This window comes from Aethalodelphis obliquidens, unplaced genomic scaffold (genome assembly GCF_003676395.1).
Source record: "Aethalodelphis obliquidens isolate GAN/ISIS:26980383/991018 unplaced genomic scaffold, ASM367639v1 scaffold40, whole genome shotgun sequence".
Lineage (NCBI taxonomy): Eukaryota > Metazoa > Chordata > Mammalia > Artiodactyla > Delphinidae > Aethalodelphis > Aethalodelphis obliquidens.
Genome location: NW_020837984.1, coordinates 10,416,993 through 10,444,649, shown reverse-complemented (window position 1 = coordinate 10,444,649; position 27,657 = coordinate 10,416,993). Strand labels below are relative to the sequence as shown.

The 27,657-nt window shown below is 46.1% G+C and overlaps 1 protein-coding gene across 2 annotated transcripts in view; it reads left to right on the top strand.

Moving 5' to 3' along the window:
- SPRED2 (sprouty related EVH1 domain containing 2) overlaps positions 1 to 27,248 on the top strand; it is a 121,536-nt gene extending 94,288 nt beyond the window's left edge. For both annotated transcript variants that reach the window (XM_027131853.1, XM_027131854.1), the window contains exons 3-6: positions 272 to 440; positions 2,836 to 2,900; positions 21,322 to 21,471; positions 23,967 to 27,248. In XM_027131853.1, the coding sequence (XP_026987654.1) occupies positions 272 to 440; positions 2,836 to 2,900; positions 21,322 to 21,471; positions 23,967 to 24,632 (1,050 nt within the window). In that variant the 3' untranslated portion in view covers positions 24,633 to 27,248. The remainder of the gene's footprint in view (positions 1 to 271; positions 441 to 2,835; positions 2,901 to 21,321; positions 21,472 to 23,966) is intronic.
- Positions 27,249 to 27,657: the final 409 nt, after the last annotated feature.

The window sequence follows — 27,657 nt, the reverse complement described above, 5'->3', positions numbered from 1 at the left end:
TTGAGGTCACTGAGAGACACGCATTAGGACAGGAGAAGGAAGGTTGAGATCCACCAAGGGAGGACCACCAAGGGTACGGGGTAGCAAGGAGTGCATGGTCAACAGAGGCAGACGAAGCCTTCCTCCAAGAAGCCTTCAAAGATACGTGAAGGCAGAGGGGAGGGTTTTCGTTAGTTGCCACCAAGGACGATGGTTCCTAGTTAGATTTTTGTAACCAGACGCAATCATGACGATTTAACCAGTAACCCGCCTGTGTGTTTCAATCCTTCAGGTGGTATTGGAATGCTATGTGAGAAAGGACTTGGTCTACACCAAAGCCAACCCAACCTTTCATCACTGGAAGGTCGACAATAGGAAGTTTGGACTTACTTTCCAAAGCCCTGCTGATGCTCGAGCCTTTGACAGGGGAGTGAGGAAAGCAATCGAAGACCTTATAGAAGGTATTGAATTTATTGCTGCATTCTCAGTGGGACTATGGGAGGTTTCCAGGTTCTTTTTAATCTGAATTGTCTGCCATCATATATTTGTGGATTATTTGCAGGAAGGTTGGGGGCCAGGTCAGTAGAGGCCAAAACTTTAGGAACATCCAAGGAGAAAAAAACTTGAAGTGACAGTGCAGGGGAAAAGGAGATGGGTTTCAGAGTAACGAGTGATTCCAATTGGTTTTTAGACTCTGCTCTGAAAAGACAAGTTCTAGACTTCCATGTGAATGACTTTTTGATGTGTTTTACCTTTCCCTGACTATTGAGAAACAGCTTTGGTCAGATCTGGTCCAGAGGTGGAGAATAGATTCTAATGGGCCCAGAAATCTCCATGCCTTCCCACTGTTGTGTAAGGAGAGCCCAGGGGGTACGTCTGCTACTGAAAAGGCAGAGGGATCTGTGACTCCTTAGTCCATGGGTGAGCAGCTGGTAAACACTGTGTTGCATTTAATTGTGGCCTGGAAGGCTCTTGGGCAGTGAGTTCTCGTGGGCTTTTCTAGAATCCACAGAGTCCAAACACACAAATTCTCCACTTCGACACATTCAGTTACCAAATCAAAGGGTTCAAGCTTCCATAGCCAGGGCCCTGTGAAGAAAGGAATATTAAGCAAGGCACGGTAAAGCCAAATTCAGAATTTGGGGAGATTAATCACAAAAGAATATATGTTTTATTTGTATATGAAAAAATATGTTCTGAAGTCATTTTCTTCATTGCGGATTTGGGGGAAGAGAGAAAAGCAAAAGAAACATCTCTTAACATCAGCAGGGAGACAGTTCTGGCTGGAACACGAATCAGGGAACTGCAATCCCAGGGTGGCCAAAATGAGTAACAGCCAGTGTTCACATCATAGATCTGACACAAGTGGCACATGTTTAAAATCTTGTTATTAAACATAGCTTTTAAATGTTTAGAAGAGAAAGTATCCTGTATTATTGGTAGAAGCAGTATGTCCACGCACTTAGTCACTGAAGCTACACACAAAATTTGATTCTTTTGTAATTTTTTTCTCTGTATACACTCTACCTAGCTCTGTTCTATCGAACTTGCCTTAAACGTTGATTGACTAGAGTAATTCAAATAGTAGAGAAAAATCCTCAGAGATCAACAGGAATTGCACACAGGGTATTGTGGGACTTGTTTTTCCTCCTGTGATCCCTCATTGGAAATGTAAATGTTTCTCATTTCTTTCTGAGCAAGTCTTTTGATTTCAGTTTCATGTAATAGCAAAATATTTTCCAAATGTACCTTTTGTAAGACCTAACGAAGAAAAGGAGAAGATAGAGACTAAATTTCCCTTTTGGTAGATCTATCACTTGTGCAAATTTTTTTTTTTGCGGTACACGGGCCTCTCACTGCTGTGGCCTCTCCTGTTGCGGAGCACAGGCTCCGGACGCGCAGGCTCAGCGGCCGTGGCTCACGGGCCCAACTGCTCCGCGGCATGTGGGATCTTCCCAGACTGGGGCACGAACCCGTGTCCCCTGCATCGGCAGGCGGACTCTCAACCACTGCGCCACCAGGGAAGCCCTACTTATGCAAATTTAAGTATGTTTTTCCTTTTGGCCATTAACAGCGTCAGTTGATTTGATCCACACATTACGGAGTGGTATTAGGAAAGAAAAGGGGAAGTTACAGTGATTTGCCTACCGGAATGAAGAAAGCGTTGAACAGATAAACCAGTTGAACCCTAAATGACCATTTTTTTCCCTGATGGAATAAACTGGGTTTTCTGACATGAACCTAAATGAACCTAAATGTTGGCCCGCAAAAACGAAGAAAACTCATCGGTACCCTAGTATTGCAAGAGAAAACCTCTTTGCCCAGGTATCAGCTTAGAAGGTGGCTCCCCCAATCTGGGGTTTAGAGTACAGTGTCTGAATTTCAGCACAGGAAGCAATCATACTAGCTACTTAGTCAAATCCCCTCGTGAGTAAATGAAAAGCCCTGACCTCTAAGTCCAGTTGTGCAGTGAGATTGTGGCCCGTCCAACCCGGAGTTCTCCATCCATTGCTTTTCCCACTACACTGTGGGGGCATGGGGGTCACTGGTGGAGGCCGGTCATGATACATGGCCTCTGTGGTGCCTCTCTGTGTACTTGGTCTCCAGTGGCCAGTGAGGGAGTTTGAGGGATTGATTTGGGAACAAGAGTAGGCAAAGTTCATTTAGGGAACATGCTGGCTAAAGTCGATTAAGAAGGGTAAATTAAAAGCATTTAATTCCCAGGTAACATATTTCTGCTGGTGATTCACATGTGAAAGGAATAGGATGTGGTTTATTTAAACATACTTTTTTAAATGATTGGCTTTGACTTATCCTCTTTAGAAACACCTTTTTGTGATTTTTGTGTCTTTTTAGGCTCAACAACATCATCTTCCACCATCCACAATGAGGCTGAGCTTGGTGATGATGACGTTTTTACAGTAAGTTCCCATGGTCCTTTGCTTTCCAGATGAGTTGGTGAATAATCAGAGAGAGGTTCTGTTTAGGGGCATGAGAGATACTTGGCAATTTGGTATTTGCTGTTGCTGTTGGGATGCTGTCAGGGAGATCTCTGCCTTGTCATAATTTTGCTGCCCTGGGTTTTCCCTGGTCCCTCATGTTGCCGTGATGCTACAAGACACATAGTATCGGCTCTCCTAGAGCTGTCCAGGGCGTGCTCCCAGTCTTCCTTCACACTTAAGGTGACTAACCATCCTGGTTTGCCTGGGACTGTCCTAGTTTTAGCACTGGAAGTCCCTAGTCCAGCAAAATACATACCTCAGTCCCAGGCAAACTGGGACAACTGGTCACCCTACTCTCAGAGTTTTGCATTAACAACCAGCTCCCCCAACCTCCCTTGCGCGGTGGGTGCGGGGCAGGGGAGTAGCCTTCCTGATGAGTAATTAAACATCTGATAAGAGTCCTGAAGGCGGAGTTGAGGTTAGAGCCAAGTGTGCTAAGGCAGGAAATGGCTTGGATATTTTGACACAGCTTGAGTTAATGGGATGTAACTGGAGACAAAATGATTTCTCAGCTTGCCCCTTCACTAAAATTCTGTGCTTTTAGAAGTTAATTAAACAAACAGTTCAGTGTGCACCTGCTGTGTGCTTGTGCCATCAGGAGCTGTAGGGCAGCATTTCAAAGTCTCGGCCTTGACCCACAGGAAGAAATACATTTAAATTGTAACCTGGGACACACATCCATAGACATCCCAAACCAGATCGTATTTCATGCCCTGCGTTGTGGCTTTTTTCTCTTTTTATTTTCTTCTGCTTTTCATTATGAAACTTTTCAAGCATACAGGAAAATTTAAAGAATAGTACAGTGAACACCTGTATACTCTACACCTAGAGTCAACAGTTGTAACATTTTGCCCCATTTGTTTTATCTGTGCATGCGTGTGAACTTACACACACACGCACACACACATAATTTTTCTGCTGATCCAGTAGGAAGTAAGTCGCCTCTAAATACGTGAGCATGCATTGTGTAAAAATAAGGCGTTCTCCTATACAACACCATTACTGGACCTAAGAAAATTAATAGGAATTTCATAATGTTATCTAATAGTTCCCTCATAATTCCTCAGTTGTCCCAAGAGTATCTTTTATAAGCTGTGTTTTTATTTAATATTTTAAATATTAGTTGCAACCCTTTAAACTTGATTCCCGACCCGCTCATCCTGCAACTAGTAATTTGAAAAACACTACTTTGGGAAGACAGAGGTGTGTGAACCCAGCTCAAGCCCTCATGGAGGTAACTGGGTGGTCTGGAAAGCAATGAGATGGGCCTGTGAGAAGCTTAGAAGCCAGCAAAGACTGTAAAGTGCTCTGGCCCAAGGTCCTTTACAAGGAGGGTTGTGGGCGTCAGAGAAGACCCCTGGGAGCTGAGGCTGGACCGGACCTCGGTGGCATTAGAACAGGGTTTGGGAACGGGCTTCGAGGCGGGGAGTGAAGGTGGCAGCAGGGATGCATGTACTGAGTTGCCTGAGCATTGCAGACCCCGACCTGACATGAGTAGAGAGTGCTTGGGACGGGGGCAACGGTGTGTGTGGGGGGGGGATGTGTCAGGAAATGAACTCAGTTGTGCCTCCGCACAGCGGCTGGTGTAATGTGGCTCTGAGCAGGCTTCCTATAGCGCTCCAAGCAGATCCTCTCGACAGTTGGCATGTTGCTTACATCTGTTCCTTTGTCACGTTTTGAGAGACAAACAACAGCAGGCGGGTTAAAAGGTGGCTTCCTGTGCTCCAGAGCAAAACTGTCATTCGCAGCTGCTTCCCAGCTACCTGCCAGAAGTGATTTATGGAAGCAGGAGAGGGCAAGAGGGAACAGGCTGATGATGGAAGCCAGCATCCCTCCTGGTTTTGTCCTTTAATCCACAGGGAATCAATGTGCTGCTCTAGGGTAAGGCCGAATGCCTGGAAGGAAGTATAGAAACAGCTCCGCTGCTTCCAGACACTCGGAAACTCGCTGCAGGAGGAGTGCGACTTAATTGCATTCCCTGTGGGCCCTGATGTATATGATCCTTGCCTTCCTTCCACTTGTTTACAAACAGGGGCCTATTAATAATACTACCTCCCTTCCCCAAGGCAAGCCCAGTCATTAAGCCATTGGCTATCAGCAACATCCCATGTAAGGATGGGAGTGTCGTCAGGGACTAATGCGCCAGGTTTCCTGTTTGTTCACGAGCTCCCTGTCGTGAGACATTTTGTCCTAAGAAATCAGGGAGATTTCTGAAAGCTGGAGCCATGGAAGAGAGCAGCTGCGTTAACTCCTGTGTAGCCTATAGCTTCCCAAGGTTTGTTGCGTTCTAAAACTTATATTGGTAAGACAGATGTTTAGAACTTGGAACTCATTTATTATAGAAAGAGTATAAATGATGATAGACCCTCTTACAACTTCTGACGAGCCAGAATGAGAATTTTCTAAGAGAACAGTGTATGCGGGAGAAAACCTTCAGAGGCATAACTTGAGGAACCAGGAGGAGGTCTTTTGTTTCTGCTGCTGGAACCAGGGGTTTCCCTCTGTTTCAGGGGATTCCTTGGGACCGGGAAGAAAATAGGACACTGGACAACATATGGATGCACGTTCCACGTTGGGGGATGAAGTGGAGGAAGGGGCACCCCCATATCCACCGTGGAGAAGTTGTTGGGCTTGGGTGCTCGCCAAGCATGGGCTGTCTCATACTTTCCTGACTCTCGGCGCCTAAACCAGCCTGTCCCCCTGACTTCTCAGGATGGTAATTAGCATCCAGCTTGGCATGTGTGCCCGCGTGTGCAGACACATACCCACGTACTCTGCCCACGCGTCTTGCCAGTCGCCAACACATTGCCTCTGCAGTCATCCCACGCCTCTCCTGCCACCAGCCTGGTGTGTGTCCACATCTTTCCTGATGGAACCACCACCAGAGACTCCAGATTAGCCACTGCTCTGATTCTCTGAGTCTTGGGCTATTTATCCATCTATGTGTCTTAGTATTTCTCCCTGAACCAATTAGGATTGTTCTCTCTTCTTTCAAATCCCATAGCACTCTTGTTTATTTCTCTCTTGCTACTTGAAAGCCTGCCGCTTTTTTTGGTTTTCGTATTTTATCTGCTGAATGAATGACTCTTCATCTAATTAGAAGCAGTCCTCATTATAGTCTCTACAACCTTATAAAGCTTTGCTGTATAGGTGCTCAATAAATGGGTGCTCTGAACCCCAATATAGTACGTAACAATCATAGGGTTTCGTATTTTACTCATTGGCTTTATTGCTATCCTGGGGGACCATCTAAAGGTGGGTGAGTTTGAGGGATTCTCAGTAGCTTCATGTCATATTTTTCTTGCTGTGTTTTCCGACGCGTCTACAACTAGGAGACGAGCTCCAAGCATCATCACCCACTCTGAGCCTTTGGCTGTTCACGTTCCTTGTTGCCGTCCACCCCGCATGGTCTCCTCTGCTCCCTGGGAGACCTCAGATTACGTGATCCATCCAGGTGCACGCAAATCCCTAGGTGGCCAGGGTGTGCCTGGCATTAAATATGGATGTGGGAGGGAATTCCAGTGCCTGAGCCATTTGGTACAGATTTGTAAGATGAGTAACGGAGAGGGTATAAAGCAACGACAACAAAGGCTAGTGTTCTGTGGCGGGCATTTGGGGGCCCCGGTGAGAGTCAGCCCGCTCTCATCCGTGCCTCTGGCAGACAGCTTTTCATTTCTCTCCCCGGAGCCGGAGAGCCTTGAGAGGGACAGAACGGAAGGACCCTCGAGAGTCTATCCCTCTGTTGTGCTTTTGTCTTGTGGGGGAGACACGTGCTCTGGCGTGTCTTGTGGAGGAGGCCCACGTGCCCTTGAGAGATGGACCGTGTAGCTCCGCGGAGAGGCCGAGCTGCTTTGCTCCCCAGCCTAAGACTGACGTTCTCCTGGAGCCCTACAGTTGAAGACTCTGGGCCCAGAGGGTTTGGGGCCCACAAGGAAGGGGGGTCATCGGGGATGGGGAGGCAGTGAGTAAAGGGACTATATAGAACTAGAGAGGCTCTGGGTTTTATAGTCATTTAATGAACACTTTTCCAAGTTCCTATCTTGTAGGGTTGGATCCATTGAAACCTGGTGCTTTATTTACTGCTGCAGAGCTCTAAAATCATTTACAAATGTTATTAGCATCTTCGTAGCTAGACAAGGAGAATTTTAATACGATCTTGGGAGAATGCAGCTGCAGGGTACACGTACTTCCAGAGCAGGCTCGTCGAGAATCTGTGGTCAAGTGCTGTCGGTGCTTCAGCTGTCATTGTGCTGAGTGGCTGGATTCTGTCTCTAAAGCTGGGGGATTAGGGAAATATTTGCTTTATAGAAAGATACTTGGGGTGTAGAAAATAGCTAAGTCTTCATCTTCCATAATAAGAAGGCCTTAAATAATATCCAAAGCTGCAAATCAGGAAAGAGTAGTATTAACAAGATGCTGTTAGAAAGATGGAGAGAGAAATACAAGGAGAAAGAGCCACAAGAATTGAAGGTTTATTTCTCTGGGGAGTGATAAGCTGAGATGGGGAGGGGCGAGATCGCTACTTGAGCTATTAAATGATATACACGTATTGATTTTTTTTTTAAGAAAGAAAAAAATAAGAGGGAGTTTGCTCAAAAAGGCGGGGAGGGGGGTGGTCAAGGGAGGAGGAAAGTGTGTCCACCGTGGAAATAATGGCACATTAAAGGTAGGAGACCTGACAAAAGAGTTAGCTGGAAATGTTTGGCTTGCAAGGAGGTGAGAATACCTGTAGACGTGCCAACTCCTCAGCATTCTAGGTCTTGGAATTGGAAGGGATTTTTTCATGTCAGCTGAGCCAGCCTCCTTCCTTCTGGCAAACAAAGTAGGATTTGCCTCATTTTATAGACACAAGTCGTGCAGTCAGATGGGCGACTTGCCTAAGATGACACAGCCAGTTCATAGTGGAGGAGCAACGAACACCATCTCCTCGCTCATCCCGTTCACCACTGCCGTTTTGCTCTGCATCTGTTGAATAATTATATTTATGGTATTTCAGCTGCTCTATTTTTTATATGTCAGTCTTATGCAAGAGTTATGTTTTAGGTTCTCCTGGACCCAAGTTGGAAAGGGGAGAAGAGATAAGAGGATAAATATGTAACCAGTGCCCCGTGTGGCCCATTCATGTGACGGACTTGGAGCCCGAGTGTGTGTTACAGCCTAGAAGTCCGCAGAATAGCAATAGGAAGTCCGGCCCTATATGAGGTTTTTTTTCTTTTTTTCTTTTTTATTTATTCGGTTCTGCCGGGTCTTAGTTGCGGCACGCGGGATCTTTTAGTTGCGGCACGCGGGATCTTTTAGTTGCGGCATGTGGGATCTTTAGTTGTGGCATGTGAACTCTCAGTTGCGACATGTGGGATCTAGTTCCCTGACCAGGGATCGAACCCGGGGCCCCCTGCATTGGGAGTGCAGAGTCTTAGCCACTGGACCACTAGGGAACTCCCTATAAGGTTTTGATTTATTTTCCCACCTCCAAGGTTTATTCTCCCACCTCAGTATTGCTTCTGGATTTGGGCAGCACTTCTCAATAGAGATTCCTAATGAACCCCTCACACTTCACAGCATCCATCCTATGTAACAAGTTAACTTCTCTCTTGTGCACCTAGAATAGCACTAACTGTGTACCGTCATTTGCAGAATCGAGAAGAGTCATTCATAGCATTTTGTGTGGGTTGGAATTCTCTCCTAGAACCTAGTTAAGAAAGGCTGGCTGGGATGTATGTATACATATAGCTGATTCACTTTGTTATAAAGCAGAAACTAACACACCATTGTAAAGCAATTATACTCCAGTAAAGATGTTAACCAGCCTTTCTTTTTTTTTTCTTTTTTTGTTTATGTTGTGGTGTTTCATCATCCTTTAATTGTTTAGGTAGGCAGTCCTCCTTCATGTAGGAAAAATGTCTTTTACAGCATTGTCAGATTTTAGCCATGTTTTTGCCCAGACTGGAAAACGTGGTTCTTCCTCGTGCCCTATGCTTGAACCCTTGATATCCTGTTCCTCACAAGCTGCATTTGATTACTTTCTGGTTATTCAGAGCAGTTGCTCCTAATGACATCTCCAACACCTCCTGTCCACTTCAGGTATTTTCTAAAGCGTGGCTAGAACATGTGGTTGAAACCAAAGTATGAAGCAGCAGTTTGTCTTAGGTGAGCTTTTGAGTCTTTGCAAGTTGTGGTTATTTTCATTCTTGATTAAGTAGAAAAAAATGAATTTGTGGAACTCTGTAAATGTCAAGCTTTCACTTATAGAAGCAGAAGACTGCAGCATACCACAAAATTTTCCTTTTCTTGAAGAGTTTTTTCCACATAATCCATCCCCAACACACATTAAAACTGAAGGCAAATCTACCAGTTTTGTAATAAATGGGGTTCGTTTACTGATTTTCTAAGAAAGGGGATGTTTTTAAAAGGTAAAGTGGCATATGACTCCTGTTTGTGCAGAGTTTGGAAGTTGGGGGGAGGCCAGGAGTCTAAACTTGGTTCTGCCATTAATTAGCTGTGATCATTGATCCTTTTGGACTCAAAACCTTCCCAGGGTGAAATATTTCCTTTGAGTTTCTGTTTGCTGGCCCAAGGGGAGGAGAAGGAAAGGCACTGTGGCGGGGAGCTATCCCTGGCACTGTGCCCTGCACTTTCACGTACGTTACTGTATTTGGTCCTCACAACTGACCATGAGGTACTTATTGACACTTCCATTTCTGCAGATAAAGTCCCCAAGGCTCAGAGAGGTGAAGCAACTTGTGCTCAGTTCCATACACTGTTCACCTAGAATGCAAACCCCAAATCTGCTTGCTGACTTTCAGAGAACTTTAAGAAAAGGAAATATTTATTTAATAAGTTTCAATAGATTTCGCATATGAAATATACCAGATTCTCATCATTGCCAAAGAGCCGCCTAAATAATGGACTTTTCAACTAGTACATTGGCTTAAAACCTCACTGACTTCTTCAGTGGCACTGTGGGGTTCTCTTGTGCCCGCCTGAGAGCCCCAGTCACATTTTAGAAGGTCAGTTGATCGAAAATGTTTCTGTTGGGCTTCCCTGGTGGTGCAGTGGTTGAGGGTCCACCTGCCGATGCAGGGGACACAGGTTCGTACCCCGGTCCGGGAAGATCCCACATGCCGCGGAGCGGCTGGGCCCGTGAGCCATGGCCGCTGAGCCTGCGCGTCCGGAGCCTGTGCTCCGTAACAGGAGAGGCCACAACAGTGAGAGGCCCGCGTACCGCAAAAAAAAAAAAAAAAAAAAAAAAAATGTTTCTGTTGTCTTTACCCTTGGAATTAAGGGACTGGGATAGAGTGGTGCAGGAACAGAATAAGTAAAAGAGAAAATAGGTTGAAATGTAAAGTACCTCTACAGAGTTTGACTAGTGGAACTAATCTATGGCGGTTTGTTAAGAAAAGCAAAAATGTTTTGGGGGAAGGACAGCTATGCTTTGTGGATGACACCAGGGAGCGGCGTCCCATTAATGCTGCTGGCTGAGACCCAGCACTGCATGGGGTGGCATGGAAGTTCTCAGAAGATGGGTGGGAGCTGCTTTATCTTCTGAATGCCAGTAATTATCAAGCTCACATTGCACAGTAAGAGGAGGATCTTTTTATTCAACACGTAATACCTACAGTGGCTAAATTAAAGCAATTAAATGTCTAAGGTTCAAACAAAAGCTTTGAGATGCTCTCAATTTCAGGAAGCCCAAAGGCATTTTGGTAGTCCACCAACTTGTGTCTTTCTTCACTTACACATGTATCATCTCATCTTTTTAAGCTGTGGATAGTAATATACTACTATTTCCATTTTATTAATTCATGCAGAGTACATGTTCAAGGTTACCTGAAACCCGCTTCCTGATCACAGCCCTGCCAGTGAAGCTAAGCTGTGGGTTTATCAGAGTCCTTTCCTTTCATGTCAAAATTTCACCTAATTTCAAAATTTAGAAACATAAAGCTGTTTTTCCTATAAATTTTTTTATTTTTGGCTGCGTTGGGTCTTCGTTGCTGCGTGCGGGCTTTCTCTAGTTGTGGCGAGCGGGGGCTACTCTTCGTTGCAGTGTGCTGGCTTCTCTTGTTGCGGAGCATGGGCTCTAGAGTACGCAGGCTTCAGTAGTTGTGGCGCGCAGGCTTAGTTGCTCCACGGCGTGTAGGATCTTCCCGGACCAGGGCTCGAACCCGTGTCCCCTGCATTGGCAGACGGATTCTTAACCACTGCGCCACCAGGGAAGCCCCAAAACTTGTGTTTTTTTTTTAATGTGTGGGAATTTTGGTTTTGTTGTTGTTTTTCACCGTAGAAGAATGCCCACTTTATCTACCCTCCGGGTCCTGGACAGAATAATATCTTAGAGTCTAGGACAGAGTCATCTCCTTTCCCCCCACCAGCAGCCTCTTAGACCCACACTGCCTGCTAGCTGGAGCCGTAAAAGATTTCCTGCTCTGCTTGCCTCTTTGAAAGAGGACACCTGGAACCAATGTAGGCCCTGAGGACAGGTGAGCCAGTGCGACCTGTTGACAGAATGGGGGACAAGTTCCTGTTTACCAAAGGGAAAAGGATTAGCCATAGGCCTGCCAGTCTAACAGCTACTGAGGGGAAAGGCTTGCTTTGCTGAAGAGTTAGAAACGACAACTCAGCGCCAAACCACCGGAGCCGGCAGTCTCCTGACGCCCAGAACAGTTTACTGTCTTCTGAGAGGCAGAAGATGCCCAGACTTCCATGAGATCAGTCTCATCTCCCAGCCCGAGGCTGAGGAGAATGCTATATACTTATATATAAATGCACATGTGCATACATGCTTTTTAAAAAAATTAAATGGAAGCCCCTGCAACAGGAAGAATATTGAATATTGCTTTGGTTGTATCAGTGGCTGAAATCTATTTTAGTGGTAGATTGCAGTAAAAATAATACAAATTGGGGTCATAACTACTAGCTAGCTGTCTTTAAAAATTCAAAACATCGGGAATTCCCTGGCAGTCCAGTGGTGAGGACTCTGCACTGCCACTGCAGGGGGCCCAGATTCGATCCCTGGTCAGGGAACTAAGATCCTGCACAGGGCGCAGGGTACAGCCAAAAAAAGATTCCGCAGCATCTACAAGACAGGGCAGAATTCTGCTTTTGTCAGCCTGAATTAATCCTGCAGCTTTTTTTCCTGTGTGGTGATGACTTCTTATTTTATTTACTTTTTATTGAGGTATAGTTGGCATCCATCCTGTGGCTCTCGAATCAACTAAGCAATAGTCTGACTCCTCTGTAACGTTCTGAGGAGGAAGCCAGAACGATTACACAGAAAAGTTTTAGAACTCAAACAGCCCTTGGAGATCATCCAGGGCGACTCGCTGTTTTACACATGAGGACGCTGTGGCCCACAGAGGTTAACACCTGGCCCAAGACACGTGGCCTAGCCTGGCCTAGAGTCGAGGTTTCCCAGTTCCCTCCGAGGAGTGCTATTTTTGCTTAACGTTTCTGTATGATTCCTGGATGGCGCAGATTAGCTCCTTAAAGAGTTTCTTCACTTCGTTTTCTATGCCTCATTCAAAACACATAGGCCTGTCACTCCCCAGAAATGGCTGCTCGGATCAGGCTTGGCTCTACAAGCTGCGTGTTCACATCAGCTCATGTGCTCCTGGGGATACAGAGAGGATCAAGCAGCTGTACTTGTTTGCTTGCCTCTCTGGAGGTGGCATCCGTCCCATGTGCCTCCATCCCCAAGAGAGAGGAGAAAATTAATGGTTGGTTGCCAGCCTCCCAGTGTTTTCCCTACCAGTGTGGACTTGATCAGGCTGGTCGTGTCTCTATTTTATTAAGGTTGGAGGGGCCCACTCTTTCATGTTAGTGCCCTCTGACTCTTGCTTCCACCTCCTTTCCCTTTCTTTTTCTCAGCCTCCTGTGCTTCCTTATTAAACTCTTGTCTCAGATTACTGCCTTTAGGACCAGGCCATGCAAAGCTTATTACTCAAAATATGTGTTTTAATATAACCACAGAAAAATTTGAAAATGTAGTCAAAGGTATACCCCTTAAAAGGGGGACCAAATTTAGGTGGTTAAGAAACGTAACTCCCATACATAAAATAGATAAGCAGCAAGGATGTACTGTATAGCACAAGGAACCATATTTAATATCTTGTAATAACCTATAATGGAAAATAATCTGAAAAAATGTATGTGTCTGAATCACTTTGCTGTACACCTGAAACTAACACAATATTGTAAATCAACTGTACTTCAATTTTTTTTTTTTTAAAGAACTTCCATGTTATAGATATTGTTCCAAAGTATAGAAAAAGGTAGAACACTGCCTAGCTCAGCTGACAGGACTAGCATAACCCTGCTGCAAAAATTAGCAAGATGAGCTCAAGTAGAGGAAAAACAGGGGCCAAACTCACTTATGAATCTAGACGTAACGTTTTAAAGTAAAATATTACCAAATCACATCAAATATTTATAAAACAAATGTAATGAAAGACCAGTAGAGTAGATCGTATCCCAGGCATGTAAAGATGGTTTATATTCGCAGAGTTTAACTGTTTGATTCATGCATTAATGAAACAAAGGTGAGAGACTGTAGTCATCTCAGTAGACACAGAAAAACCATCTGGTTACATCCAACATCTTTTGGTGAAAACTCTTAGCAATCTAGAATCCAAGGAAACTTTTGGAACTTTATAAATTTATTTATTTATTTTTGGCTGCTTTGGGTCTTTGTTGCCGCACACGGGCTTTCTCTAGTTGCGGCGAGCAGGGGCTACTCTTCGTTGCAGTGCGCGTGCTTCTCACTGCGGTGGCTTCTCTTGTTGCGGAGCATGGGCTCTAGGAGCATGGGCTTCAGTAGTTGTGGCATGAGGGTTCAGTAGTTGCGGCTCGCAGGCTCTAGAGCGCAGGCTTAGTCGTTGTGGCGCACGGGCTTAGTTGCTCCGCGGCATGTGGGATCTTCCTGGCCCAGGGCTTGAACCCGTGTCCCCTGCATTGGCAGGAGGATTCTTAACCACTGTGCCACCAGGGAAGTCCAAAACTTTGGGAACTTTATAATCACTCCAGTTATCTGGAAACATTATATATAACAGAGAATCATTAGAAGTCCCACCAAAGTTAGGTTCAAGACAAACAGAGACATTCTGGTTTTCCATATCATGCTGGAAACCCTGGCAAAATGTAGTAAGGCAAGAAAAAGAAGGTACAAATATTGGAAAGGAGACCAGACTATCTTTTGTGGGTGACAGGATTTGCTTAGAAAAGTCCAGAGAATCACTGGATAAAGCATTTGAATTTTTATGAGTTAAGCAAGGGGACCCGATCCACAGGATCAGTAACTTTTCTATATAATCAGTAGTGACTGTTTAGAAAATGGAAATGCTTAATCTCATTTCGTTTTTGCAGTAACCCTGAGGACAATTTTTGCTCCATTTTGCAGATGTGAACACTGGAGTTAGAGGTCACCTTGACCAAAATCAGACAACTTATAATTAGCAGAGAATTGATTCAAATCCAGTCTGCCTGGGCTGAGACCCTGTTTTTTAGCATTATAACATTCCATCGCATTTCTGTTGTTCAGTGCCTCATGTTAGGTTACAGCCTTCTTAATTGGACATCTTTTTAACAGAGCATTGACACTGAGCTGGAGTCGAACGCAAACCCAGAGGCAAGTTTTTTTGGCGGGTACATTTGCAGGTGACAGTGGTTGTGCGCACTGCTTCCGGTCACACGGGACCTCCTACAAGTGGGCGGCGCCGCAGTGGCAGTGTCTGGCCTTGTTCACAGTGGGTGGCATCAAAGGCTGGCACTGCCTGCTCTGACTCAGGAAACCTGCCGCTGAAGCCACCCCACTAAGGAGCCTAAGGTCCCCAAGCACAGAGGACCTCTGCTTTTGTTCTTCTTGAGCTCAAACCTGCAGCACTTCCGAGATTCCCTCGCCCCACCACCAAGGCGAGCTGAAAACGCAGCCAGTCTTTCCAGGTTGAAGGTGAAGCTCTCCGATTGGTAGGTTGGTGGGTGTCATTAGCTTGTGCACACAAGTAACAGAGACACGTTCTAGAATCTTGCTTGTTGATGTGCGGATGTGCACAGCCTAGTGGCTGCTTTTCTCCACGAGCAGGGAAGGGGGCACCAGTCCAGAGGTACGTGTGATGAAAGGTTTTTCCTCTCGCCTCTCTTGGAGATACCCTGATAGTACATTCCTTCTGTTGGTAGGTCACTTGAGCCTCTTGACAAGATTTATCTGATAGCAGAGATGGAAAGCCTCAGCTTCCGATGGAACCTCTCCTGCGTGCTCTAAGCCCAGAGCAGGCTGGCGGCAGGAGGCTGTGGGCCGGGCTGGGACCTCCCCGCAGGAGGCGGTAAACTGGGGGCACACCTCAGCCTTCTGGCTTCACCGCTCCTCTGTACAGATTCGTTGTCAGAGTAGGAGACTTCGAAAGGCCTTTCTCAGTCTCACGTTCTCTGAATTGTCAGAAAATTGTCCAGGAACTTTGCACTTTACAGTGGGAAGAGGCTGGCCGGGGCTGGGGAGGAAAGATGGGAGCATTGGAAGGGAGAGTCTGATTGGCTTAGGAGTACTAGGAAATACCGGGTGTGCCTGATTTCTCAGAATGACTTTCCCTACATTGTTAACCTGGACACAGGTCACAGAAAACAGGGTGGATTCAGGTGACTAACACCAGGTGAGGGATGTGTTCACTGAGTTTCCAAGAACTAAATGGCAAGTGTGTATTACAGTGTTTAGTACGAGGGTAGCTTCTAACCTAAGACGTGCCTGGCACACGGGTGTTGGATAAGAGTTTAACCCTTGAGATTTGAATCATACTGAAGGGCCCTTATCTACTGATTCGGAAAGTATTTATTGAGATCTGTAGAAACCTTTGTATTCTTAACATCTTTATTGGAGTATAATTGCTTTACAATGGTGTGTTAGTTTCTGCTCTATAACAAAGTGAATCAGTTATACATATACATATGTTCCCATATCTCTTCCCGCTTGCGTCTCCCTCCCTCCCACCCTCCCTATCCCACCCCTCCAGGCGGTCACAAAGCACCGAGCTGATATCCCTGTGCTATGCGGCTGCTTCCCACTAGCTATCTACCTTACGCTTGGTAGTGTATATATGTCCATGCCTCTCTCTCGCTTTGTCACACCTTCCCCTTCCCCCTCCCCATATCCTCAAGGCCATTCTCTAGTAGGTCTAGTAGGACACAGTCTTTATTCCTGTCATACCCCTAGGTTCTTCATGACAGTATTTTTTTTTCTTAAATTCCATATATATGTGTGAGCGTACGGTATTTGTCTCTCTCCTTCTGACTTACTTCACTCTGTATGACAGACTCTAGGTCCATCCACCTCACTACAAATAGCTCAATTTCATTTCTTTCTATGGCTGAGTAATATGCAATTGTATATATGTACCACATCTTCTTTATCCATTCATCCGATGATGGACACTTAGGTTGTTTCCATCTCTGGGCTATTGTAAATAGAGCTGCAATGAACATTTTGGTACATGACTCTTTTTGAATTATGGTTTTCTCAGGGTATATGCTGGGTCATATGGTAGTTCTATTTGTAGTTATTTAAGGAACCTCCATACTGTTCTCCACAGTGGCTGTATCAATTTACATTCCCACCAACAGTGCAAGAGGGTTCCCTTTTCTCCACACCCTCTCCAGCATTTACTGTTTCTAGATTTTTTGATGATGGCCATTCTGACTTGTGTGAGATGATATCTCATTGTAGCTTTGATTTGCATTTCTCTGATGATTAGTGATGTTGAGCATCCTTTCATGTGTTTGTTGGCAATCTGTATATCTTCTTTGGAGAAATGTCTATTTAGGTCTTCTGCCCATTTTTGGATTGGGTTGTTTGTTTCTTTGTTATTGAGCTGCATGAGCTGCTTATAAATTTTGGAGATTACTCCTTTGTCAGTTGCTTCATTTGCAAATATTTTCTCCCATTCTGAGGGTTGTCTTTTGGTCTTGTTTATGGTTTCCTTCGCTGTGCAAAAGCTTTGAAGTTTCATTAGGTCCCATTTGTTTGTTTTTATTTCCATTTCTCTAGGAGGTGGGTCAAAAAGGATCTTGCTGTGATTTATGTCATAGAGTGTTCTGCCTATGTTTTCCTCTAAGAGTTTGATAGTTTCTGGCCTTACATTTAGGTCTTTAATCCATTTTGAGCTTATTTTTGTGTATGGTGTTAGGGAGTGATCTAATCTCATACTTTTACATGTACCTGTCCAGTTTTCCCAGCACCACTTATTGAAGAGGCTGTCCTTTCTCCACTGTACATTTCTGCCTCCTTTGTCAAAGATAAGGTGACCATATGTGCGTGGCTTTATCTCTGGGCTTTCTATCCTGTTCCATTGATCTATCTTTCAGTTTCTGTGCCAGCACCATACTGTCTTGATTACTGTAGCTTTATAGTATAGCCTGAAGTCAGGGAGCCTGATTCCTCCAGCTCCGTTTTACGTTCTCCAGATTGCTTTGGCTATTCGGGGTCTTTTGTGTTTCCATACAAATTGTGAAATGTTTTTTTCTAGTTCTGTGAAAAATGCCAGTGGTAGTTTGATAGGGATTGCATTGAATCTGTAGATTGCTTTGCGTAGTAGAGTCATTTTCACAATGTTGATTCTTCCAATCCAAGAACATGGTATATCTCCATCTATTTGTATCATCTTTAATTTCTCTCATCTGTGTCTTATAATTTTCTGCATACAGGTCTTTTGTCTCCTTAGGTAGGTTTATTCCTAGATATTTTATTCTTTTTGTTGCAGTGGTAAATGGGAGTGTTTTCTTGATTTCGCTTTCAGATTTTTCATCATGAGTGTATAGGAATGCCAGAGATTTCTGTGCATTGATTTTGTATCCTGCTACTTTACCAAATTCATTGATTAGCTCTAGTAGTTTTCTGGTAGCATCTTTAGGATTCTCTATGTATAGTATCATGTCATCTGCAAACAGTGACAGCTTTACTTCTTTTCCAATTTGGATTCCTTTTATTTCCTTTTCTTCTCTGATTCCCGTGGCTAAAACTTCCAAAACTATGTTGAATAAGAGTGGTGAGAGTGGGCAACTTTGTCTTGTTGCTGATCTTAGTGGAAATGCTTTCAGTTTTTCACCATTGAGGACGATGTTGGCTGTGGGTTTGTCATATGTAGCCTTTATTATGTTGAGGAAAGTTCCCTCTATGCCTACTTTCTGCAGAGTTTTTATCATAAATGGGTGTTGAATTTTGTCGAAAGCTTTCTCTGCATCTATTGAGATGATCATATGGTTTTTCTCCTTCAGTTTGTTAACATGGTGTATCACGTTGATTGAGTTGCGTATATTGAAGAATCCTTGCATTCCTGGAATAAACCCCACTTGATCATGGTGTATGATCCTTTTAATGTGCTGTTGGATTCTGTTTGCTAGTATTCTGTTGAGGATTTTTGCATCTATGTTCATCAATGATATTGGCCTGTAGTTTTCTTTCTTTGTGACATCCTTGTCTGGTTTTGGTATCAGGGTGATGGTGGCCTCATAGAATGAGTTTGGGAGTGTTCCTCCCTCTGCTATATTTTGGAAGAGTTTGAGATGGATAGGTGTTAGCTCTTCTCTAAATGTTTGATAGAATTCGCCTGTGAAGCAGTCTGGTCCTGGGCTTTTGTTTGTTGGAAGAATTTTAATCACAGTTTCAATTTCAGTGCTTGTGATTGGTCTGTTCATATTTTCTATTTCTTCTTGATTCAGTCTTGGCAGGTTGTGCATTTCTAAGAATTTGTCCATTTCTTCCAGGTTGTCCATTTTATTTTGAAACCTTTGTATTCTGAGACACCATCCCCTTTTCTCCTGAGTTTGTATGAGTCAGGGCACACTGTCTTACTTGGAATAGTTGTACTCGTATTAATCTCACCAAGATTAACACAGAGCAGGCACTGGCGTGGGCTCTCCAGGGTTTGCAAAGCAGCGATGTGGTGTGTTGAGATCCCACCGCGCTTGGAGGGCAGGGTCTGCATTTCTGTCCAGCTCTGCCAGTGGTTGCCTGCCACCGGTCGGCAGGATCCCGAATTTCTCCGAGTCTGTGTTTTCCTGAGTGTGATGTGGAGACAATATTTTGCCTGCAGTGGTGTTCACATGTAGCCAGGGCCTGGCACATCATAAGCCTTCACATAATGTGAGACTGTTAAGGGTTGTTTGCTTTGTCGTGCTGTCAACTTGCAACCACCGGTGTGTGAAGAGAGGGAGGCAGGATCTGCAAAGACATAAGGAAAGGGTGGGTGAGACTTGGAGGACAGACCAGAGTTTGGAAGAAAGTAAAAATTCTTGTGTATCAGTCTGGTCTCTTTCAGTTGCTGGGATTTGAGGGGTAAATAGCAACTCTTTCCTATCTGAGTTCTGAACCAATTGAGAAAAAACGATAGGAGCCCTTTCTTTACTGATGAGGTTAGTGCTGGCTTACACCTGTGGGAAGTGGACATTCCAGGAACGGACCCCAGGATTAGACAGACCTGCCCCACCAGGCACACGTGCGCTGGGGTCTCCACACCCTCCCCGCAGTGGGGTGGGCCCTCGACCTCCAAGTAGACCGCACTGTCCCAAGAATGGTTGCCAGCACATGCAATTTGCCAGTTGGGTGGCTCCCAAGAGGTAGAGGAGGGAAGTAGCAGGCTCTGGACACCCTGTTCCATTCCACCTGCTGCAGAGGAGTGAGGCAAGAGAGAGGCCAGGAATGGGATGCAGGTGGAAGGCTGCCACAGAGAAGGAATCGGGAATGGGGGAAAGGTGCACCCAAGGGACGAACCCAACGCATTCTGGGTTAAATTATCAAAGGGAGTTGGCTCTTACCTTTGGGACATCTTAGGGTGGATCAGGATTCAGGCTTGGAGGGATCTAGAAGCTCAAGCGGTGTCTGCGGGGGCCTTCTTCCCTTGGTTTTGCCTCACTTCCTCCTCACACAGTTTCTTTCCCTGCTGCCTCACCAGGATTCCAGGCTTACAGGACCCTTAGCTCTTAACTTCAGAGATAGAGACAGACAGCATCTTTTCTGACCTCTCCATCAGAAATCTCTCCATATTGCCTCAGGGAGGACTGTGTGGGTGTCCATATCTGAATTAGTCACTGGATTGTGGGACTGGAAACAGCATCAGCCCTGCAGCACATGAACCAAACAGAATCAAAGAAAAATCCAGGAGGCTTGGGTTTCCCAAGGCATGCTGCACGTGTCCACCAGGTTTTAAAAATTAACATCAGTTGTGCTGCATGATGGAAATACGGGTGTCTTTTCTTTTTCCGGGATACTTATACTCCCATTTTTCTAAGCATTTATTACTTTATAAATGGGGGGGGGAATAACTTTTATAAGTCTATTTGTTTCAACCTTACCTTGCTCTTTGGAGGATCTATGACACGAACAAAAAACAGGAAAATAAAAGGAGATAAATAAGCAAATACGATAAGGGGAATATAAGAGTGAGAAGCAACAGCAAAGGAGGAGTTCCTAGATATTTACCAGAAACAGGACACCTAGATATCAAGGAAAACCTTTGCATTTATTTGCGGAAAAAAAAGGGGCGGGTGGGGTCCATCACTCTAAGGAAGTAGAGGTGTAGTGAGAATTCTGAGGGGCCCTGGTTTTAAAGGCAGTTGTCAGCTGTACTTGACAAAAGTCTTTATGAGACCGTCACCTGGGGTCACCGGGGAGCATGGAGCACTTAGGTGGTGGGCATACAGGGAGGCGAGAGGGCCTGTGCTCTGTCCACAGCCACAGTCCATTCTGATAGCTGATCACCTTCCTAAGACACCATCATGCAGGCTCCAATCTGAACTCGTCGCCTCTACTGGGAAAACAGCTCTGCTCTCCCTCTCCAGAGATGGTGACCCCGCCAGGCTTGCCTCCGAGCCGAAGATTACAAAATTTCTTCCTGGAAAGCCAGTACCTATGATACCCCCGAGGTATCCTTCATCTCTGAGACGTCCCCAGGCTGGGATTAGCCCCACAAAGGAACATATGGGTTTGATTCTTGCCCGTTTGCATCTCCTCTGCTTACCCGAGGACCTCGCAGCCAGGGCCACAAACAGGTGACCATTCTTGATCCAGCTGGAGCGCACCAGCAGCAGGCCTGGTGCGGTGAGCCCTTCCCCAAAGCCGGTCACTGCTCCCACAGTTTGAGAAAACAAACCCAGCTTTCCAGGGTCTGTGGCTGGGTTTCTCTGCCCGCCGTGTTTAAACAACCTGGCCCTTCAGGGGTCCTCTGGCCTCCCATAGCCAGGATAAACTCAAGATTCTGGGGGATCCAGCGAGACGCCACCAGTGTGCATAGACGGTGTGTTAGGTTTTTGTGCGGGTTTGGTTTTTGTTTTTTTAATTAACTCACGGCTATCTCCTTCTACACAGACAGCTACAGACAGTTCTTCTAATTCGTCTCAGAAGAGGGAACAACCTCCTCGCACAGTCTCCTCCCCCACGTCCTGTGAGCACCGGAGGATTTATACCCTGGGCCACCTCCACGACCCATACCCCACGGACCACTATCACCTCGAACAGGTGAGCGGCGGTCTCGTTCCTGGGGGGTCATGGGGTGGGCGGCTCCTGATCCCGGAACAGCCTCCTTCCCCTGGCGTTCAGCCACACGCCAGAGCCTAGGCCTCTTCTCCTGCTTAGTACCTCCGCCCCCATATTGGAGGTGGTGCAGGCGACTCACCCTCAACGCAGAGTCTTCTGTGCGCCGGGCACCTCGCCAAGCCCTTCATGTGCTTTATCTCCTTTAATCCTCACAAATCACCCACAAGCAGGTCCTCCGCATCCCCAGTTGAGAGATGGGGACGCTCGAGGCTTAGGGAGACAGAGTCCCTGCTGGAAGAAGATGCAAATGCAGGTCTCCGCTCACGCAGGACACTGTGCTACCTCCTGGTAGCATACTGTGCCTTAGCATACGCTAACACTATGCGTTCCTGTGTCCAAAGGGCCTCCCGGCTTTGTGTGAAAGCACAGGACTGCGATTGGGACCACAGAATACTGTACACTTGGCTTGAGCGCCCTGGCATCGCGGGCTGCAGGCCCAGGCTTGCTTGGGGAGCTGTAGCTGGAATTCAGTAATTCAACAAATATTTACCAAGCGGCCGTTTTTCAGAGCAGGTTCTCAAACTGTGGGGTGTGGACGGGTGCCCACGTGGGTGATGTGGCCACCAGTCTGCTTTGAAAAGAGAAAAAGCATGAGGCACTGAGGTTTTATAACATAGATTTATATGACTTTTTTTCAAAATCCATTTTACTGTGTGTGCTTCCTAATATTTTTGGCATTAAAAGTTCTTTTTTAAAATCACATTATGGGAGCAATAGATGGGAATTGACTTTTTGATTCTCCTTACTTTGCAAAATAAATTATTAGCAAAGTCTGTGTCAGCTCCCAAGATTTGTTTTGAAATAAATAATGAAGGATTGTGATTTTCCAAAGTTGGGGAAACTCTGACATGAAGAATCTGGCAGGAATTAGGGCAAATCAGAGCCTGTGAGACGTGGCCCTTGCTCTGGTGGGAAGTGATGAGTAAAGCTAATCACCATGTGATAAATTCTAGGACAATATTGGCAACAGGTACCAAGCACATCCTGTGTGACCGGCCCTATGCTGACACCGCACAGATTCTTTCTCTTCATTCTTTCAGTAGCAGTAGCCCTATGCAGTTTGCTCGTCAGGGAAACCAAGTCTGAGGCTTAGCGACTTGCTGGTAAATTTCATGGTGCGAATTCCACTCCAGTGGGTTTGCTCAGAGCCATGCTCCTCATCCCTTAAAAAGCCTTCATGCTCGGGGCTTCCCTGGTGGCGCAGTGGTTGAGAGTCTGCCTGCTGATGCAGGGGGCACGGGTTCGTGCCCTGGTCCGGGAAGATCCCACATGCCGCGGAGCGGCTGGGCCTGTGAGTCATGGCCACTGGGCCTACATGTCCGGAGCCTGTGCTCTGCAGCGGGAGAGGCCGCAGCAGTGAGAGGCCCGCGTACAAAAAAGCCTTCATGCTCAAAGGGCGTCGAAGGTGGAAAATCTCATTGTTTGCCACAACTGGGATGCCCTGTGCAAGGCAGGCTTACCTGCATCCACTCAATAACTATGTATTCAGCACCTGCTCCTCTGGACAAGGCACTGATGCAAACTGTAACGGGACAACCTGCAGAGATGACTATTCCTCCCTAAGGGATGCAGGTTGGGTTTGAAGGCTAGAGGGTGTGGCCCTGGGTTGGGCCATCCCGGGCTCAGATTCCAGCTCTGCTGCTCACCACCTGTGAGATCCTGGCAGGATTCAAACACAGTTGGCCTCTGGAGCCTGTACTCTTACCCTTTGCATATCTCAACATATCTCAACATCTTATCTTCCCAGCCAGATTACAAGGTACTTCTGAGCCTCATAGTTTGCTGTTTTGCACGTGACCCACAGTGACACATGCGTTTTATATCATGGCCCAGTAGGCACATGTTATGTACACAAAGATAACAAGGGTACTTACCTTGTAACATGCAGTGCACTCCAGTGTTCTGCTGTTTCTCTGAACAAAAAAGAAACCAGTCTTAAAAAAGAGAGCATGCTGTACAAAAACAGGTGAAACTAATCTAAGCTGTTAGGAAACTAATCTAAGCTGTTAGAAATCAATGTTCCTTAGGGGTCACTGTTCCTTACCTTAGGGGTGGGGGTCACAGAAGGGAGGTTGAGGATATTCTAGGGAGGCCTCAAGTTCTGCTTTCTGATCTGGGCATGTCCAGCTTCTGAAAATTCACTTTACTCTTACGCTGTGTATACTCCCCCCCCCCCCATATATGGAAATACTGCAACAGAAAGGGAGGAAATGCTGGTCTCCACCCATTAAATTGACTTCCTGACCCAGGAAGGGATTGGGACTCACAATTTGAAATACATCTTTGACCCACAAGCTGTTCAGTAATTACAGGATGGGTCAGTTCCTTAAAGCAATGCCTTTGCCAAGGTGAAAGATGCGTATCGGAGGTTTGTTTTGCCACTGCTATGAAGTAACGCCTCCTTTTTCCTGGGGCAGCCGATGCCAAGGCCCTACCGCCAGGTGAGCTTCCCGGACGACGACGAGGAGATCGTGCGCATCAACCCCCGGGAGAAGATCTGGATGACGGGCTACGAGGATTACCGGCACGCGCCGGTGAGGGGCAAATACCTGGACCCCTCGGAGGACGCGGACTCCTACGTGCGCTTCGCCAAGGGCGAGGTCCCCAAGCACGACTACAACTACCCCTACGTGGACTCCTCAGACTTTGGCCTCGGTGAGGACCCTAAAGGGCGCGGAGGCAGCGTGATCAAGACCCAGCCCTCCCGGGGCAAGTCCCGGCGGCGGAAAGAGGACGGGGAGCGCTCTCGGTGCGAGTACTGCCGCGACATGTTCAACCACGAGGAGAACCGGAGGGGCCACTGTCAGGACGCGCCCGACTCCGTGAGAACTTGCATCCGCCGGGTGAGCTGTATGTGGTGTGCGGACAGCATGCTCTATCACTGTATGTCAGACCCCGAGGGGGACTATACAGACCCGTGCTCGTGCGATACTAGCGACGAGAAGTTTTGCCTCCGGTGGATGGCCCTTATCGCCTTGTCTTTCTTGGCCCCCTGTATGTGCTGTTACCTGCCCCTGCGGGCCTGCTACCACTGCGGAGTGATGTGCAGGTGCTGTGGTGGGAAGCACAAAGCAGCTGTGTGACTCGGTTTCCCTCCCCACCGCCCTCCATCCACAGCCCTAAGGGGACTTGTCTCCTCCATCCTCTCATCTCTGCCCGCTCCTGGGTACCCAAGGCGCCGTTCCAGCCTGGGGAACCTGCCTGGTGGACTCTGCACCCCTGCATCAGTCTCACCCACGTGTGCGCACACAGTGTTCTAAGGCGAGGAACCGCCGCCTAGACCCTCGTGTATTATTAACAATCTGTAATCAAGCTAACCGTCTCATCATCCAGGTGTTGATTTCATGTCCTTCCTGCCCACCTCTTCCAGTTCCAAGGCACCTTCAGTGGGAACTGCTGATTTTTGGGTGGGTTTTGTCGTTGGTTTTTCCAGGAGCTCCGAAGACCATCTTTCTCTTGGTTGAGCTTGCCTGTGGCTGACGAGTTTGCTTCCTCAGGTTCCTGTGGAAGTGGAATGTCAGAATGATGAAACCCTGCCAGATGTATTTTAACCTGCAGTCAGTGATTATGTATAGGAGGTGAGCTAGTTAACAAACTTCTACCACAAAACGAGATCGCTTTAACTTTTCTAAAGCCAAACTTCCCATGTAAGCTGCAGTTTCTACCTTGAGCCCATCATCATCTTCTGTCTCCACACCCTTCCCCCCAAAAAAGTCGGTCAGTTACTCACTGATGCAAAACATTCTCTCGTAAAATGACTGAGAACTGAGCCTTAACTTCAGATTAACTTGCGAGAATCAGGAAAATTCTTTAAACTTCATCGCATCCTCTCAGACCAGGGCTAGAAAGGGGATTCCAGGTTTCTCCGAGCCTCCCTGGTTACCCCTAAAGGAGAACTTTTTAAAATTATGTCACCGCCACTTGTAAAAATTTAGCAATATCAGAAGAAACCGCTAATGAAGTAAGGAATTTTGCTTATTGTTTTGCAAACCAAATAGTCTCTTCAAACCAAACCAGTGTTCTCCCGAACACGGTCCAGTTGAGAAACGCTAAAGGTTGTAAATAAAACTTATGGGAGCTTTCTTCCCCCCAGTGGCTATTTTCTATTATTAACTGGGGGAAATTTTAAATGTCATCAATTTGAAGAGTGGTGGGTTGCATTTTGTTCATGGGTTTGTGTTTTTGTTTTCATTTTGGACTCAATTTCACGTCACCAAATTCTTCGTTTACACTTGGGAAAAAACAAGGCCATATGTAAAAACCCTTCCGATGCCTAAGTGTCTTTCTCCTGCAAACCCAAACTTGCCACTTTGGGTGCACGGATGGTTAGGTCAGCAGGCTGGGTCCACCTGTCGCCTTGCCACATAGGAGGCTTCTAATTAGCTGGAAAAGAGTATTTTTCTAATATATTGCAAGGAATAGCCAAATGTTATTGCAGAAAGAGGAAAAGTGAAGAGTGGTTACCTGTACCTAGCATAGTACAATCAGAACGCCGTGGAGACCATAGGGGACAGGCTTGTCAGCGCTGGCTCTTCCCACCATGATCTTCCTGTGATTATCGCCAGCTGAGTGCATGGCCTCATTCCTCTCTCCCCACTCCCCCCATCCCTTCTCAATTGCACACAGGACATCAGTCTCCAAGGAAAGGGACTTTTTTTTCTAGTCTGCCAATCATATTGGGAAAGTGCTAGCCACACTTACCTTCCTGGGAATGTTTTCAGCTCACCTGAGAGCGCTTTGCAGTTCTTTATCAGAGCACCGATGTAAATACCCAGTGTGCTTATGAGTTTGTTGGTAGACGTTTTCATTTGTCGAAGTGACTGGTTTGGGTCTTCCAGTTTGGGAAAGGAGCAGAGAGCTGTTAATCTGGTGATGCAAGAAAAGAGCCACTTCCCAGCCTGGAGAACATCTAGAAACCTTCAGCCAGCCTCCAAATGCTGTCGAAAGACCATCTTCTCCCCCGTCCTGAGGCATTTTCTCAGGGTCTTTCTCAAGGTCTCCTCTCTACAAAGCACAACACTAATGTATGTTTTGTTAGACCTCAGTTCAAGCGTCCCTATTTATTTCAGTAAGAATATACCTATCCCAGATGCTTTTGTTTGCCCTCTCTGTTTATTCATTATCTCTTTCTATCTTCCTTTACCCCTTGTCCTTTTCCACCCCTTCGAAGAGTTAACGCTAGTGACTCTTACTCCGCGTATCCTTTTTGGTTTGTGTAGAAGGTACAAGGACAGCCATGGGGACATTTATGTAAATACGTCTCTCTCTAATTGCCACACTGCAGCCGAACAGTGTGTAGTATTTTCCCAGTCAGCTTTGCCATACTGATGTCAACCACCTAAGAGAAATTATTCAGATTTTATTTTTGTATCTGTGGTAACAAAACATTAACCAAAAGAGTTTGTTTGGAAGCTTTCCCCGAACCTCCCCCCAACCCCCCCCCCAAAAAAACCACCAAGCTATTTGCTCACATTAACAAATTAAAGTGCCTGAAGCATAATTCATTCTTTACCTGTATACTAAAAACCCCGTTGTATTGATTTTTTTATAATAAGCCTTTTTACCTCTGTGTAAAAAATATATATACAAGTGTATGATGTACATTTTAGTTCTTAACTTTTTTTTATGGTTTCTAATATGTATGACCAATGTAGCCATTGCTTTAAAATGTACCGTGTAAATATAAACACATCCTATGAGATCGCTGGCTTTGGGATGTTTGTCTGGAGACGGTGGCGTTCGAGCCTCTGCGGACGTGGGAGCTCTCGCACACAGGATGGGAAGGGGTTTCCTTTTGAGGAGGATGTGTGGACACCGGTCTGTTTTTGAGGCCCTTCCCGCCTCTGGTTATGTCATATTCCCCGGGGGAGACTGCAGCTCCTTGGGCTCAGATGCCTCAAGTGAAAAGAATGCTGTATCACCGCCCAGGGAACACCCCCTCTTCCTCGGCCTGGCTTCCCCCAAGCGTGCTCCACGGAGGGAGCCGCTGTACTTCCTCTGGGTTGTTTCCCACTGACTCCTGCTGAACCTTAAGAGTGTGTTTGTGTGGAGTTTGGAAGATAGTTTCTCACAGAACACAACTGTTAAAACTCCAAGATCCTTGGTCTC